The sequence below is a fragment of the Ruditapes philippinarum genome, unplaced genomic scaffold (assembly GCF_026571515.1).
Source record: "Ruditapes philippinarum isolate M1 unplaced genomic scaffold, ASM2657151v2 ctg614_1_1_1_1, whole genome shotgun sequence".
NCBI lineage: Eukaryota > Metazoa > Mollusca > Bivalvia > Venerida > Veneridae > Ruditapes > Ruditapes philippinarum.
The window spans coordinates 276,378-291,696 of NW_026855959.1; the positions used below are offsets into that span (position 1 = coordinate 276,378).

General features: G+C 34.9%; 1 protein-coding gene across 4 annotated transcripts in view; it reads right to left on the reverse strand.

The window, feature by feature from the left end:
- LOC132744956 (neuroglian-like) overlaps nt 1-15,319 on the reverse strand; it is a 72,547-nt gene that overhangs the window by 2,885 nt on the left and 54,343 nt on the right. For all 4 annotated transcript variants that reach the window (XM_060733760.1, XM_060733763.1, XM_060733761.1 and 1 more), the window contains exons 12-16: nt 7,763-7,945; nt 7,039-7,197; nt 3,076-3,246; nt 2,527-2,751; nt 1,975-2,109 (exon numbers count right to left, since the gene is read on the reverse strand). In XM_060733760.1, coding sequence (XP_060589743.1) covers nt 1,975-2,109; nt 2,527-2,751; nt 3,076-3,246; nt 7,039-7,197; nt 7,763-7,945 — 873 coding nt within the window. The remainder of the gene's footprint in view (nt 1-1,974; nt 2,110-2,526; nt 2,752-3,075; nt 3,247-7,038; nt 7,198-7,762; nt 7,946-15,319) is intronic.

Here is a 15,319-nt window from a genome sequence, read left to right on the forward strand (position 1 = left end):
TTAATTAGTAAGAGGCTAGTCAGACTGCATAGATGTGCTGACTGACATGGCTCAATATAAATGACAAAAGCCACTCACTTTCAATTCAAACATAACATTATGCTAATTTTTTAATTGTCAAAAGTTGAGCTGAATTGACTAAACGTTTTAAAAGATTGTCTATTATAATGATGATTTACCACAGTTGATATTGGAAAATGTTTAGCATAAAAAATATCTGCATAAAAGACAAAAAGGCTGTCCTACCCTTTTTAAAAATTGACCGGGTAAATTCCCATGGATATGGACAGAAATTTCCTTGGGCCACACAAGTTATTCATCGTTCATATAAAACATATTATACAAGAGCGATCAGTGATCACATGTGTCGCCTCATGATGGCCAATTTCATGTTGGGACAAGTTTTGTGACAGACGGACAGTGCACAACTAGACTTGGTACTGATCATTCCTGTAAAGTTTGGATAAAATTGCACCAGTAGTTTATGAGGAGTAGTCCGGACAAGCTTTTGTGTATCTGGCAACACACAGAAAAAACACTTCTTTATCAAAGGGCCATAACTCGGCCAAAAATCATTCAACGAGAAAACCAGTGCAATATGCCCAAGGACTGGAGCTACAGATCAATCCTGTAAAGTTTCATTGAAATTGCATTAGTGGTATAAGAGAAGTAGTCCGCACAAACTTTAGAAATAACTAGAAATGTGTCCATAGGACACGGGTGCCCCCACCGCGCCACTGTTCTGTCAATCTTTTTACTAAGTCAAGGGAAATAACTCTACAAATACTGGATAAATCCACAAGCGAAACCCCAGGTGCAAATCTAAATATGCTGAGCAACCTGCCCATAAGGTTTAATGACTATGTCAAATCCTTTTTCAGTAACTTGAGACACAAGTGAGGGGCAATAACTCTGAAAAAACTAAAAATATCCACACAAATACCGAAGTGCACAACAACACATGCTGATCAACATTCCTGTAAAGTTTCATGACTCTAGGCCAAATACTTTTTGAGTTCCATGCGACACAAGTTGAAAATTGGAAAATTTTACTAAGTCAAGGGCAATAACTCTGAAAATACTAAAAATATCCACACGAAAATACCCAGGTGCACAACAACACATGCTGATCAACATTCCTGTAAAATTTCATGACTCTAGGTCAAATACTTTTTGAGTTACATGCGACACAAGTTGAAAATTGCAAATTTTACTAAGTCAAGGGCAATAACTCTAAAAATACTAAAAATATCCAGGCGAAAATACCCAGGTGCACAACTTCACATGCTGATCAACATTCCTGTAAAGTTTCATGACTCTAGGTCAAATACTTTTTGAGTTACGTGCGACACAAGTGGAAAATTGCAAAATTTTACTAAGTCAAGGGCAATAACTCTGAAAATACTAAAAATATCCAGACGAAAATACCCAGGTGCACAACTACACATGCTGATCAACATTCCTGTAAAGTTTCATGACTCTAGGTCAAACACTTTTTGAGTTACGTGCGACAGAAAAGTGAACGGACGGACGGAAGACGGACAGACGGACGGACGGACAAGGGTAAATCTAAATGCCCGCCACTAACGTGGGGGCACAAAAATTATTAAAAGGCCATAACTCTGACAAAAATTATTGAACCGGAAAATGCTGACAATATGCACAACTAGACTTGGTACTGATCATTCCTGTAAAGTTTGGATGAAATTGCACCAGTAGTTTATGAGGAGTAGTCCGGACAAGTTATGTGATGGACGGACAGACAGACAGACGGACAGACAGACGAAGGGGAAGTGATCCCTATATGTTGCCACTACTCCGTAGAAGCGACACAAAAATTGAAAAGAATTATGGCATAATTCTAACTTATTTTAACATACACATGTCTGCTCAATATTAACCATTGTACGGAGATAATGTCACTTTAAGAAAAACATGTTACATAAATAGTTCAGAAAACATTTGAATACTTACACATGTATGTACCTCCTCTGTTTCTGTACATATAACACACGATGAGAGCAACCACAATAAACAAGATCAGTATGGCCAGAATGAGTGCGATGAACCATAGATTTGACGCCGCTTCTACAACCACCGGAGCACCAGCTACAACAACAACAACAACAATAGTTTTTTGCTTGTTTGGTACTTTTTTGTGTGTTTTACATAACCAACATAGTAAAGGTCATATAGCAACTTTCCAGCATTACTGGTAGAGGAAGACCTCATGTGCCCCTCTGTGAATTATTTTAGGCATAAACAAGAATCCAAAGTCTTTGTCGGGATATGGATCAACAGTAGTAAGTGGCAAGTGGTTTAAGTTAACAACCATAAACATTCAGACAAAGACACCCCAATCATAATGAAAATGTTTACGAATAATAACTAAGCTTAACAGGAATAAATTAAACAACAAACCAACTTACAAATTCTAACAATTTGCCTACTATAATGAATTAAAGAATGGCAACTGAGCTTTGATACAATGAAAAATTTAAGAAAATAACAGAATTAAAGACCTACTTGGTTTAATGATATTGATGCCATTAATTGTGAAGTTGACTTCTACTCGGTCGTACTTGTGTTCTATGATAAGAGTGTATAATCGGTCTTTGAGAGCATTGTATGCATTGTACGCGTCCTGGTCCTCGTCGCTCACCTCTGGGAACTGGAATACTGCATTCTTACCATTCTGTGATATACGGATGTATCTGCCTAGTCGTGACTTTGGTGGCAGCAATACTGGTTCTGCACACACAAAAAATGTTAATGTTGCAAAAACATATTAAAAGTGAAAGAAAACAAGCAATGAAATAAGTTCCATTTTAAATCGCATTGCACTCTTCCAAAATATCCCCGTATCAGGAAATTCTTACACCAAATAATCTTCAGTACCTGCAGGCTTTCAGAATAATTTTTTTATATACTTTGAGTAGAACCACCAAATTTTTATAAACTTACTGTATCGCTTCCTCACATGAAACAATCGAAAGTGCTTTGAGGGATTTAAACCCACATCGTTAAGGGGCAGATACATGGAAAATATATTGAATAATATATAACTTAACATACTTGTAACAGTGACGCCCGTTTTCTTGTCTGTCTGTTCCTCGTACCACTGCCATTTATACGTCATCTGATTATTGAACAAACTATCTGTGGTTGCCTGTACTTCAATAAACACGGACATGCCAGGCACCACATCGTATGTAGAATTGGGACCCTTGATTACAACAATCTTGTCTATAAATAGAAACATTATCATCTGTTGCTACCGTTACACAGTGCATTTAAACCCCTGACTACAATAATAATAACTTCCATTTAAACAGTTAGTTACAATGGTAACAACAGTATATTATTTACACCAAATTTATAAACTGCGATAATCTTACCTTTTAAAGATATACTATGCTCATTTTAGAGTAAAATATTTTAACCTCTATTGTGCCAACCTATAGTGTGTAGAGTTTTATACATAACATATCTACTTTGTGTAAAGTCAAAACATGTTTTTTTTATCTTTACAAAGAGACTGTGTAGCATTGCAATTACCAATATTTTCCAAAATATCAAATTTGAGCATAGTATAGCTTTAAAAAAAATTTTTTTATCAGTTTCCTATGGTTAAATAGTATATCTACTTGTTTATCTAACAACAATATTGTTCAACTCCTACAGAATCATTCTATACAAAGAGCAAATCAACTAAATTCATTAAAGACCAGTTTAGAAATATTTCAGTCACAAACAAAATGGAAAATTACTTAACAGAGCAAGGAAAATGGAAGTTTTTTAATCCTAGGCCAGCTGGTGGCAACAAATTATACCCATGTGCATTATACAAGTACAGACCAATATCAGCCTGTACTTTCGAGCCATATGATCCTGGTATGCACTGTTTACTATTTAGTGCATTTTTTTTTTTTTAACTTTCCCCAAAATGATGAATGGTTTTGTCCAGATTGTAAGATGTACATGTCCATTTATGATTTAGGAAATATTCAGCATTGCAAGGGTTAAACTTCTCTAAAATTGCATCAAGTTTAAGCACTATAGGGCATTCACAATTGACAAGAATCAGAATATAGGACATTCAAAGAAAACAGCGGAAACTGATAGTGGATTGTCATTCACAGTGTAAGCAGTATCCAACTCACCGAATTGTTTTTTATTTTATTTTTTTTCATTCAACCTAGTACATGCTTTGCAAGAATGATCTAGTTTTTAACTTTTTACCTGCTGGAATGATAAGTAATAAGCCTTCGCCACCAGTATATACCTCATGCCAGCCTGCACATTTGTGCAGTCTGTCCAGGTCCGATACTGTTCGTGGCTCAAATTACCATTTTTGTAGTCAGAAATTGAAATCCTTTTAAAACTTTGAATGGACTGTTCCATATCAAAAAGCAATGCAATTCTTACTTACACCGATCCAGCAGGTTAAGTAAAATTTGTTTGCAATACATAAATGCTTGAGGCCCCACTTCTGTTAATTTTCAACTGAGTTATTGAGAAAATTGCTTATTTTTGTTTTAAAATGACCTTAAAGTTAAAACAAAGTGTTTTTTTTTTTTACAAATTCAATCAGAAAATTAAATTAACCATAAAAAAACAACAACAGGAAGGCCAACTATTGAGCCACCTTTTATAAATATCAAATGTCTGGTAAGTTTAAAGGCTGATATCTGCTTAAACTTGCATGGACAGTAGTTTGCACTTTCCAGTTCTATCCATTAACAGGCTAAATCAAGCAGAGTCTGCAACATTTTCAATTTTGCCATTTTTGCCGAAATATGAAAATACATCATCTAAGAGCAGAAATCATAACAGCAAAAAAATGTTATATTAAAATGAAGGAAAAAGAGAGCTAAAGAAAACAATTTGATTTTCCCAAAAGTTGAATTAAAAAGCATCAGAAGGTAGAGCATATCTCATATTATTGTGTATACCTGTAACGGAATCAATCGTGACAACCTTTATTGGTTGGACAGTAGTGTGTTCAGACGAGTTAACACCTGTAGTTACATCCACACAATATAAGTCATACACAAGTATCTGAATATCATATAAGAACAGGAGGCTCATAATGACCTTGGAGAGGTCAATATAACTATTTGACCTAGTGACCTACTTTTGTACCATCAGAATAACCAAGCTATCTGTTTCTTAAGAGACCTACTTTTGTAACATCACCATATCTTCATGCTTACTGTTTGACCTAGTGAACTACATTTGAATTACTACCCTCACTTCAAGCTTATTGTTTGACCTAGTAACCTACTTTTGTACCATCATTATATATCTTCAGGTAACTGTTTGACCTAGTGACCTAACTACATTTGTACTACCACTTCAAGCTAACTTTTTGACCTAGTGACCTACATTTGAATTATCACCCACACTTCTAGCTTACTGTTTGACCTAGCAACCTACCTTTAAATCATCACTATTTATCTTCAAGTAACTGTTTGAACTAGTGACCTATATTTGAATTACCACTTCAAGCATACTGTTTGACATAGTGACCTACATTTGAATCATAACCATCACTTCAAGCTTACTGTTTGGCCTAGTGACCATTTGTATAACCACGTTACTTTAACCTTGACAATTATTTTGTAAAGTGAAATAGTCAATTAACTTGTTAAGTGAAATAGTCAATTATCTTGCAAAGTGAAATAGTCAATTATCTTGTAAAGTGAAATAGACTGCACAGAAGACTATGGTAACATAACAACAAGTTGTTTAAAATGACCCTACAGTGGCCTAGTAACTTTATTTTTCTTTATCCAAGATCTTTAAATTTGACAACCATTTTTGTTACAATTTAAACTATTCTCTAATTTTAGAGTTCCAGTCTTCAAAAAGAGGCGTATATTTATATATCGATGTTCATTATATCCCATTCCTGCCAGATAGATAACTATGACAGCATAGCATACCAATCACACGGTTAAATTGTACAAAAATATTAATTTACAACAGATATTTATATCTTATTGTTTAAAAAACTTACCAACAAAACAATTACCTATGTCATACAATAAAATACATCAATATTTAATGTTTGTTTGTACGAACTACCTACAAAAATTAGATCAAATTTGCACAAACAAGAAACTTAAGTATTTGTTTGTTTTCAGTGATTTTGGACTATATTTCACTCTATCAAGTGAACATTTTTTTAAAAATTATGTCCAAGAATGCATAGTGCGAGTGTAAATATAAACAATTCTCACTTCAAAGCTAGATAATTATGACATCATGCAAATCTTTATCCCTGTTATATTCTTTACTATATTTCTGGATGTACAGAATGGGACCCAAAATTATATAAATCACTCTGCTTCAAACATTGTGTGATTACTTATATCTCATTCTGTTTCAAACAAATTGTGTGATTACTTATATTTCACTGCATTTCAAATATTGTGTGATTACTTATAACAATGTTTGATTACTTATATCTCACTCTGTTTCAAACATGGTGGGATAACTTATATCTCACTAAGTTTCAAACATTGTTAAAGTACTTATATCTCACTCTATTTCAAACATTGTGTGATTTTACATATATTTCACTCTGTTTCAAACATTGTTGGAGAACTTATATCTCACTCTGTTTCAAACATTGTGGGAGAACTTATATCTCACTCTATTTCAAACATTGTGGGAGAACTTATATCTCACTCTGTTTCAAACATTGTGGGAGAACTTATATCTCACTCTGTTTCAAACATTGAGAGATTACTTATATCTCACTCTGTTTCAAACATTGTGGGAGAACTTATATCTCACTCTGTTTCAAACATTGAGAGATTACTTATATTTCATTCTATTTCAAATACTATGCTATGACATATACCTCACTGATATTTTTATACCAGATAAAAGTTCTGGACTCCCACTTATTCCACTGTTTTATCAGTCTATAGATAGACAGCAGGACGGACAGACAAACAAATCTATATGGCCTCCACCATCTAACACGTGGGTGGTGGAGGCAGGCCCATAAAAATATAAAATAATTACCAATAACAGTTAGACATGCATCACCAATTGTTGATCCATACTCATTTCGTACCAGACACTGTACACACAGTGTATCATCCAATGTAACATTAGGTAAGACAAGTCTTTTTCTATCTGAAGGCATTTGCCATCTTTGCCGTTGAATCTCTGCACCACCAGCTGTAACAGAAAGCAACACATTTACCCTTTTCTCAGCTCACATTCTTTAATGATCTTGTCTAGCTTTAATAATGAATCAATTCTTTAAATTGTCCATTATTTGGGAATATCAAAATTTCAGGTTGAGAAAAGATCTTTGAGTACCATTCCATTATTTCAGTGCAGGCACCAAAGCAGAACTACCAAACATTGAAACCTATCTGGACTGCCATAGGTGGAGGAATCCAAAGTCTCAAGTTAGAATTCAAACCCACAATGATTGCAAGGAGACAAAAAGTAAACCTTTTTCCTTTTGGTTTAAACATATTTTTATTCAAGGTTTATATACATGTTAATCATTTACAATTTAAGCAGAAAGAAATTGAACCGAGAGCTACAATAGCTTTTTCCTTTTGATTCGTGACATTAACTTTCCACTTTTTCTTGAATTTTGAGCAGTCTGCTGTTGATTCAGATTTTCAAGTTCTCAAAATAATAAAATCAGATGATTACAGTCAAGTCACAGGTCTGGTTCTAAACTAGTGGCATCATAACTAATGTTCGGAGTAAAAATAAAATCACTTACGGCAAGCACGTTCATCAGACCCATCAGCACAGTTTTTATTCCCATCGCAAACTTGTTCTTTTGTTAAACAAGCCTTCTTATCCTTACAAAGGAATCCTGGGTATTCGCAGTCAATGTCCTTGCATTCATGATCCGCACTTTCACATTTGTCGTTACACCAGACTTGACCCTCGGCACATGATCCTGCAAAAATCATATTCTAGAATAGAGTATAATGTTTATTTCACACACTTTTTTTTCACACTAAAAGATCATGTGGGCAACTGTAAATTTATCAGGAGGATAAAGATATCAGGTGCCCCAAAAATATATTATTTCAGGCAGATGTGCTTCCATAAGCAAGCTAAATATTTTTCTCACTTGAAAAAAAACATAACCTTTCCCTGCTGAATCTGTGAAATGGATTTCCCCTGCTTTGAAATTAGAACACACCAATATAAGTTTTAAGGATTTCTCTATAAAAAAAATGGGTCAAAGACAGAAAAGGCCGGGTTGCATTTGTACACGAAATATCATGAGGCTGTGATGTTACGAAAAAAAATTTCCATTGACCCATTAATGTCAAAAATTTAATTCAATAGGTAAACAGGTAGTGGATTAGCTACACACCTAAAATCGAATCCCACAGTATGGGACCATGTGTCAATGCTGTATGCCAAATATCAAGAGGCTGTGATTAGTAGTGTCTGAGAAAAATGTAACGAAAATTTCCTACCATTGACCATTAATGTGAACAGGAAGTGGATGAGCTGCAGACTTGAAATCGAATCCCACAGTATGGGACCATGTGTCAATGCTGCATGCCAAATATCAAGAGGCTGTGATAAGTAGTTGCTGAGAAAACTGTTACGAAAATTTCCAACCATTGACCATTAATGTCGAAAAATCTAACTAATTTAACTAAGTGGATAAACAGGAAGTGGATGAGCGACAGACCTGAAATCAAATCCCACAGTATGGGACCATGTATCAATGCTGTATGCCAAATATCAAGAGGCTGTGACAAGTAGTTGCTGAGAAAACTGTTACGAAAATTTCCTACCATTGACCATTAATGTTGAAAAATCTAACTAATTTAACTAAGTGGATAAACAGGAAGTGGATGAGCGACAGACCTGAAATCGAATCCCACAATATGGGACCATGTATCAATGCTGTATGCCAAATATCAAGAGGCTGTGATAAGTAGTTGCTGAGAAAACTGTTATGAAAATTTCCTACCATTGACCATTAATGTTGAAAAATCTAACTAATTTAACTAAGTGGATAAACAGGAAGTGGATGAGCGACAGACCTGAAATCGAAGCCCACAGTATGGGACCATGTATCAATTCTGTATACCAAATATCAAGAGGCTGTGATACGTAATTGTTGAGAAAATTGTTACGAAAATTTTTTCCCCGCCCGCCGCCGACATTCACCATACTATAACCCGGGTTTGCACCTGTGCAACCCGGCCAATTATAAAATTGAGCTACCAACAGTAAAGCTAGCACCTGATCCTGACTGCAAAAATGTGCATGCTAGCCTGGCTCTATACTGGAGGCAAAGGGTAATCACCTTTGGTTTTCAACAGGTTAAGGAATAACTGATTAAATTGATACAAAACACTTCTAAAATTATCAATCTTCTCAACACAATTTTGATTTGCTGCAATACTGACAACTCCTTCAACTTAAATCTTACTTACCATAAATGCAAGAAAATATTAGGGCAAAAAGTTTAAACCAATTTAGAAAAGGTGTTTGTGTCTTTGAGGGGGATGGTGTGGGGGTGCTTATATAGAATTTTACTGCACTTTGATTTAAATATTTAATACTATCATTGTAGGAGATATACTAAACAACACATTGTTTAATTTTTAACAAGAGCCATATCAACATGGCCATCCCCCGCCGAATGTGTTTGCTCATTGGAAGAATGTATATGTAGTAGAGCAGAATAATTCCATTTTAAGAGGTCTTTTGGTAATGAAAACTGATGGCTATAGTGATTACAGATTTGAAACCTATGTGAATACTGATGGCTGAAAATAACAAAAGGCAATAACTGAAAAATAATGCAGGGTAGGTTATCATTCTTGTGTGCTGCATCCCTCCTCAGTAAAATCTATCCACCTATGAAGTTTCAAGTTGATACCTCAAATACTTTTTGAGAAAAAAATTGAATTGAAAAATTAAGTATGAAAAATAACAAAGGGCAATAACTCAAAAATTATAAAAGGTACAGTTATCATTCTTGTGCAGTGCACACCTCCTGAGTGAGATCTATGCACCTATGAAGTTTCATTTTGATATCTCAAAGGCTTTTTGAGTTATGCTCTGGACAAAAATTAATTTTGAAAAATAACAAAGGGCAATAACTCAAAAATAATGCAGGGCAGAGTTATCATTCTTTAGCACTGCACTCCTCCTCAATGAGATCCATCCACCTATGAAGTTTCAAGTTGATAGCTCAAATACTTTTTGAGATAAGCTCTGGACAAAATAGCATGAAAAAAACAACAAAGGGCAATAACTCAAAAATTGTATAGGGAAGAGTTATCATTCTTGCGCACAACATTCCTCCACAATAAGATCTATCCTCCTGTGACATTTCATGTTGATATCTCAAACACTTTTTGAGTTATGCTCCACTCAGGTGAAAAATTAGGTATGAAAAATAACAAAGGGCAATAACTCAAAAATTATGAAAGGAAGAGTTATCATATTTGTGCACTGCACACCTCCTGAGTGAGATCTATGCACATATCAAGTTTCATGTTAATATCTCAAAGCCTTTTGGAGTTATGCTCTGGACAAAAATCAATTTTGAAAAATAACAAAGGGCAATAACTCAAAAATCATGCAAGGTAGAGTTATCATTCTTGTGCACTGCACTCCTCCTCAATGAGGTCTATCCACCTATGAAGTTTCAAGTTGATAACTCAAATACTTTTAGAGATATGCTCCGGACAAAAATTTCGGACGGAAGGTCGGTCGGACGGACGGACGGAGACTATTTCTATATCCTCCGCCGAAAAATTTTCGGCGGGGGATAAAAAATAACAAAGGGCAATAACTCAAAAATCATGCAAGGTAGAGTTATCATTCTTGTGCACTGCACTCCTCCTCAATGAGGTCTATCCACCTATGAAGTTTCAAATTGATACCTCAAATACTTTTTGAGATAAGCTCTGGACAAAATAGCATGAAAAAGATAAGCTCTGGACAAAATAGCATGAAAAAAACAAAGGGCAATAACTCAAAAATTGTATAGGAAAGAGTTATCATTCTTGCGCACAACATTCCTCCTCAATAAGATCTATATACCTATGACATTTCATGTTGATATCTCAAACACTTTTTGATTTATGCTCCACTCAGGTGAAAAATTAGGTATGAAAAATAACAAAGGGCAATAACTCAAAAATTATGAAAGGTAGAGTTATCATTCTTGTGCACTGCACACCTCCTGAGTGAGATCTATGCACCTATCAAGTTTCATGTTAATATCTCATAGGCTTTTGGAGTTATGCTCTGGACAAAAATCAATTTTCAAAAATCATGCAAGGTAGAGTTATCATTCTTGTGCACTGCACTCCTCCTCAATGAGGTCTATCTACCTATAAAGTTTCAAGTTGATAACTCAAATACTTTTAGAGATATGCTCCGGACAAAAATGTCGGACGGAAGGAAGGTTGGACGGACGGAGACTATTTCTATATCCTCCGCCGAAAATTTTCAGCGGGGGATAAAAAAAACAAAAGCTGTCAGAGGAGACAGCGAGGCTCGACTAATTAAATACTGGACGTAGTGCAGGAAGATTAAACTATGAAAAAAAAATCAATTATGATATAAATATATTTCTGTATCAGTATCAAGAAAGCACCACTCGAATGTTCAATATTTCTGCACCACATAATATGCATGCGACCATGACAATAAAAGTTAAACAGACATTTCTATGCTTTAACGGAAAAAGACAACATTATAAAATCCTGAAGTCAATCATTCAGTAACAAAAATGATAAGAGCATAAAGTATATAAAGTTTTTAAAGTAAAATTACGACATCAAAGAGGAAATAATTCTTGAAATAAAGATGCTTGAGTTATGAACTTTGTCATGCATGATGTGAGAAATGACAAAGAACAATTATCAAAAGTCTAGAGAAGATACCATTTAAAATAAAAAAGATAATGCTAATAAACAAGAGGGCCATGATGGCCCTGAGGTCGCTCACCTGTATATAGGCCCCCGGAGCGGGGCCAGTTTAAACCCCAGGGCTTTTATTTAAACAAACTTGAAAGACACCAATTAGAAGATGCTTCATGACGTTAAGTTTTCACTACACACATATAATGAAAAACAATGACCTTTGCAACCCCCCCCCCCCCCCCCGGCAGGGCCAATTTTAACCCAAGGGCTTTTATTTGAACAAACTTGGTAGACACCCACGAAAAGATGTTTCATGCTAAACATCTAACCTCTAACTCATTGGTTTTTTTAAAAGAAGACGTTTTAAGTTTTAACTATACACATATAGTTAAAAACAATGACACCTCTGAGGCGGGCCAGTTTTGACCCTAGGGCTTTTATTTGAACACACTTTGTAGACACTTACTAGAAGATATTTCATGCATAATATCTAAACTCTAGCTATTTGGGTTTTTTCAAGTTTTTGCCATACACATATAAGGAAAATCAATGACCCCCGGGGCGGGGCCAATTTTGACCCCAGGGCTTTTATTTGAACAAACTTTGTAGACACTCACTAGAAGATGTTTCATGCTTAATATCTAAACTCTAGCTAATTGGGTTTTTTCAAAGAAGATTTTTTAAGTTTTTGCTATACACACATAAGGAAAATCAATGACCCCCGGGGCAGGGCCAATTTTGACCCCAGGGCTTTTATTTGAACAAACTTTGTAGACACCCATTAGAACATGTTTCATGCTAAATATCTTAGCTCTAGCTCTTTGGGTTCTTTAAAAGAAGATTTTTTAAGTTTTTACTATATGCATATAGGGAAAATCAATGACCCCCTGGGGCGGGGCCAATTTTGACCCCAGGGCTTTTATTTGAACAAACTTGGTAGACACTCATTAGAAGATGTTTCATGCTAAATATCTTAGCTCTAGCTCTTTGGGTTCTTTAAAAGAAGATTTTTTAAGTTTTTACTATATGCATATAGGGAAAATCAATGACCCCCTGGGGCGGGGCCAATTTTGACCCCAGGGCTTTTATTTGAACAAACTTGGTAGACACCCATTAGAACATGTTTCATGCTAAATATCTTAGCTCTAGCTCTTTGGGTTCTTTAAAAGAAGATTTTTTAAGTTTTTACTATATGCATATAGGGAAAATCAATGACCCCCTGGGGCGGGGCCAACTTTGACCCCAGGGCTTTTATTTGAACAAACTTGGTAGACACTCACTAGAAGATGTTTCATGCCAAATATCTAAGCTCTAGCTCTTTGGGTTTTTTAAAAGAAGATATTTTTAAAAAAATTTCTTTCGGTTGCCATGGCAACCAGAGTTCTGCATGGAATTAAATTCTTTGAACACTTTTTAAAGGTGACCACCAAAGAACATTCCTGTGAAGTTTGGATGAAATTGGCATAGTGGTTTATGAGGAGATGTCATTTAAAGTAAAAGTTTACGGACGGACGGACGCCGGACGAAAAGCGATCACAAAAGCTCACCCTGTCACTTTGTGACAGGTGAGCTAAAAACTGAGGTGTTACAAAAACTTAAACATAAGTGGTTATGCCGACCCAGTCACGGACGCTCAAGTGACTAGGATAGCTCTACTTATTCTTAGCGAATAGTCAAGTTAAAAATCTTTTAAATGTATACCACCGCAACCCTGTATCAAATACGACCACATGACTACACTTATGCTTTGCTTTAATGAATATTTTATCAATAAACTTTGCTACCACCTGTCTTATAATAATGTAAACCTATTAAGCAATACAACAAAATAGCATCTTTCATGAATTACACATAAAGCACAATAGTTGTTTTTTGGTTTGTTTTTTTTAACCTTTACCTGCTGAATTTGTGTAATGGACTGGTCCAGATTCTATTTTTGGAACTGTCAAATTTGTGTAATGGACCGGTCCAGCTTCTTTCTATTTTTGGCACTGTCAAATTTGTGTACTGGACCGGTCCAGCTTATTTTTTGGGGAACTGTCGCATTTGTGTAATGGACTGGTCCAGCTTCTATTTTTGGAACTGTTAAATTTGTGTAATGGACTTGTCCAGATACTATTGATAGATGAAAACATGAAGTTGGTCAGCAATAAGTATAGATCCTGGCCAGACTTACACAAAACTGCAGGCTAGTCTGGCTCTGAACTGGTGGCAAAGGCCCATTACTTTTGCTTCCAGCAGGTTAAGGGTTAAAATTAACATAAAGATAAGTAAGGGGCATGCAATAATGTGCAATTTTTAAGCAAACATTACATCATTTAGGCATATCAAATAAACTTTTTTAATCTTACCTGTTCCTACATACAGACAGACAAAATTAATATATATAATATTTATTGAAATATTATCATAACATTCAAATCTACATATCATTATAATACTTAATTTTTGACACAGAAGAGATAGTAATTTCTATTTAAACCAGCCAGACATTTAAGTTTAAACTTTAAATTTTACTTTTGCTGTGAATCTTTTTAAATGCCTTACATAAATGTGCATAATTATACAAAATGACATTTCTAATGAAGTGTATTATTTTAATGATACAACAATAAATAACTATACGAAGATATTTTAGCGATTGCCCCCCCCCCCCAAAATAAAAATCAATACACAAAATCATTTGTCTTCTGAAAATTGAGTTAACCCTTAACATACTGATACAAATACATGCTTTATAAGAAAATGTCATTTTGATTCAACTATATTAACTTTTAACATATATATATAATATATATAGGTAGTTGTGCTATTGGAGATTTACATGCTATTATTGGCACTCATTTTATATATACAACAGCGGTGCTCATGTGTCACCTTCTTTCACTGAAAATAACACAGTTCATTATTAATGTGAAACATTTCAAATACTACTATCACTTATGCAAGCTTCTATTAAGCTGTAACTTTCTTATTATCAGCATAATTCTAGATTTGCTAAAACCAGTCAGTGTCTATCGTTTAAAATACTAGCATTATGAATAAGCATCAAAAAGAGGTACATCAAATTTATTTGAACATACAAGAGAAACATCTAGTAGAGATTTTCTATTTTTAGCAATGACATTCCTTTTTTCCCGGGTGGGTTTTTTATGTCACAGTTAAGGTCACATGGCGACTTTCCACTGGTGAAGGAAGGTGCTGTGCCCTTTGTACATTACTTCTGGCAAAAACAACTAGAACTATCACTAAATGTGATTAATACCCCCACAAGACTACTTCGGAAAAGAGGATGTTACTAGTAACAGAATACCTTGTAAAAGAATTGAAATATAGAGTTATGGTTGTGGGCAATTAAAGATAGTTATGGTTCTTGTATGTTGCATTTCCTTTCAATGTGGTTGGCCATTGATGAAGTT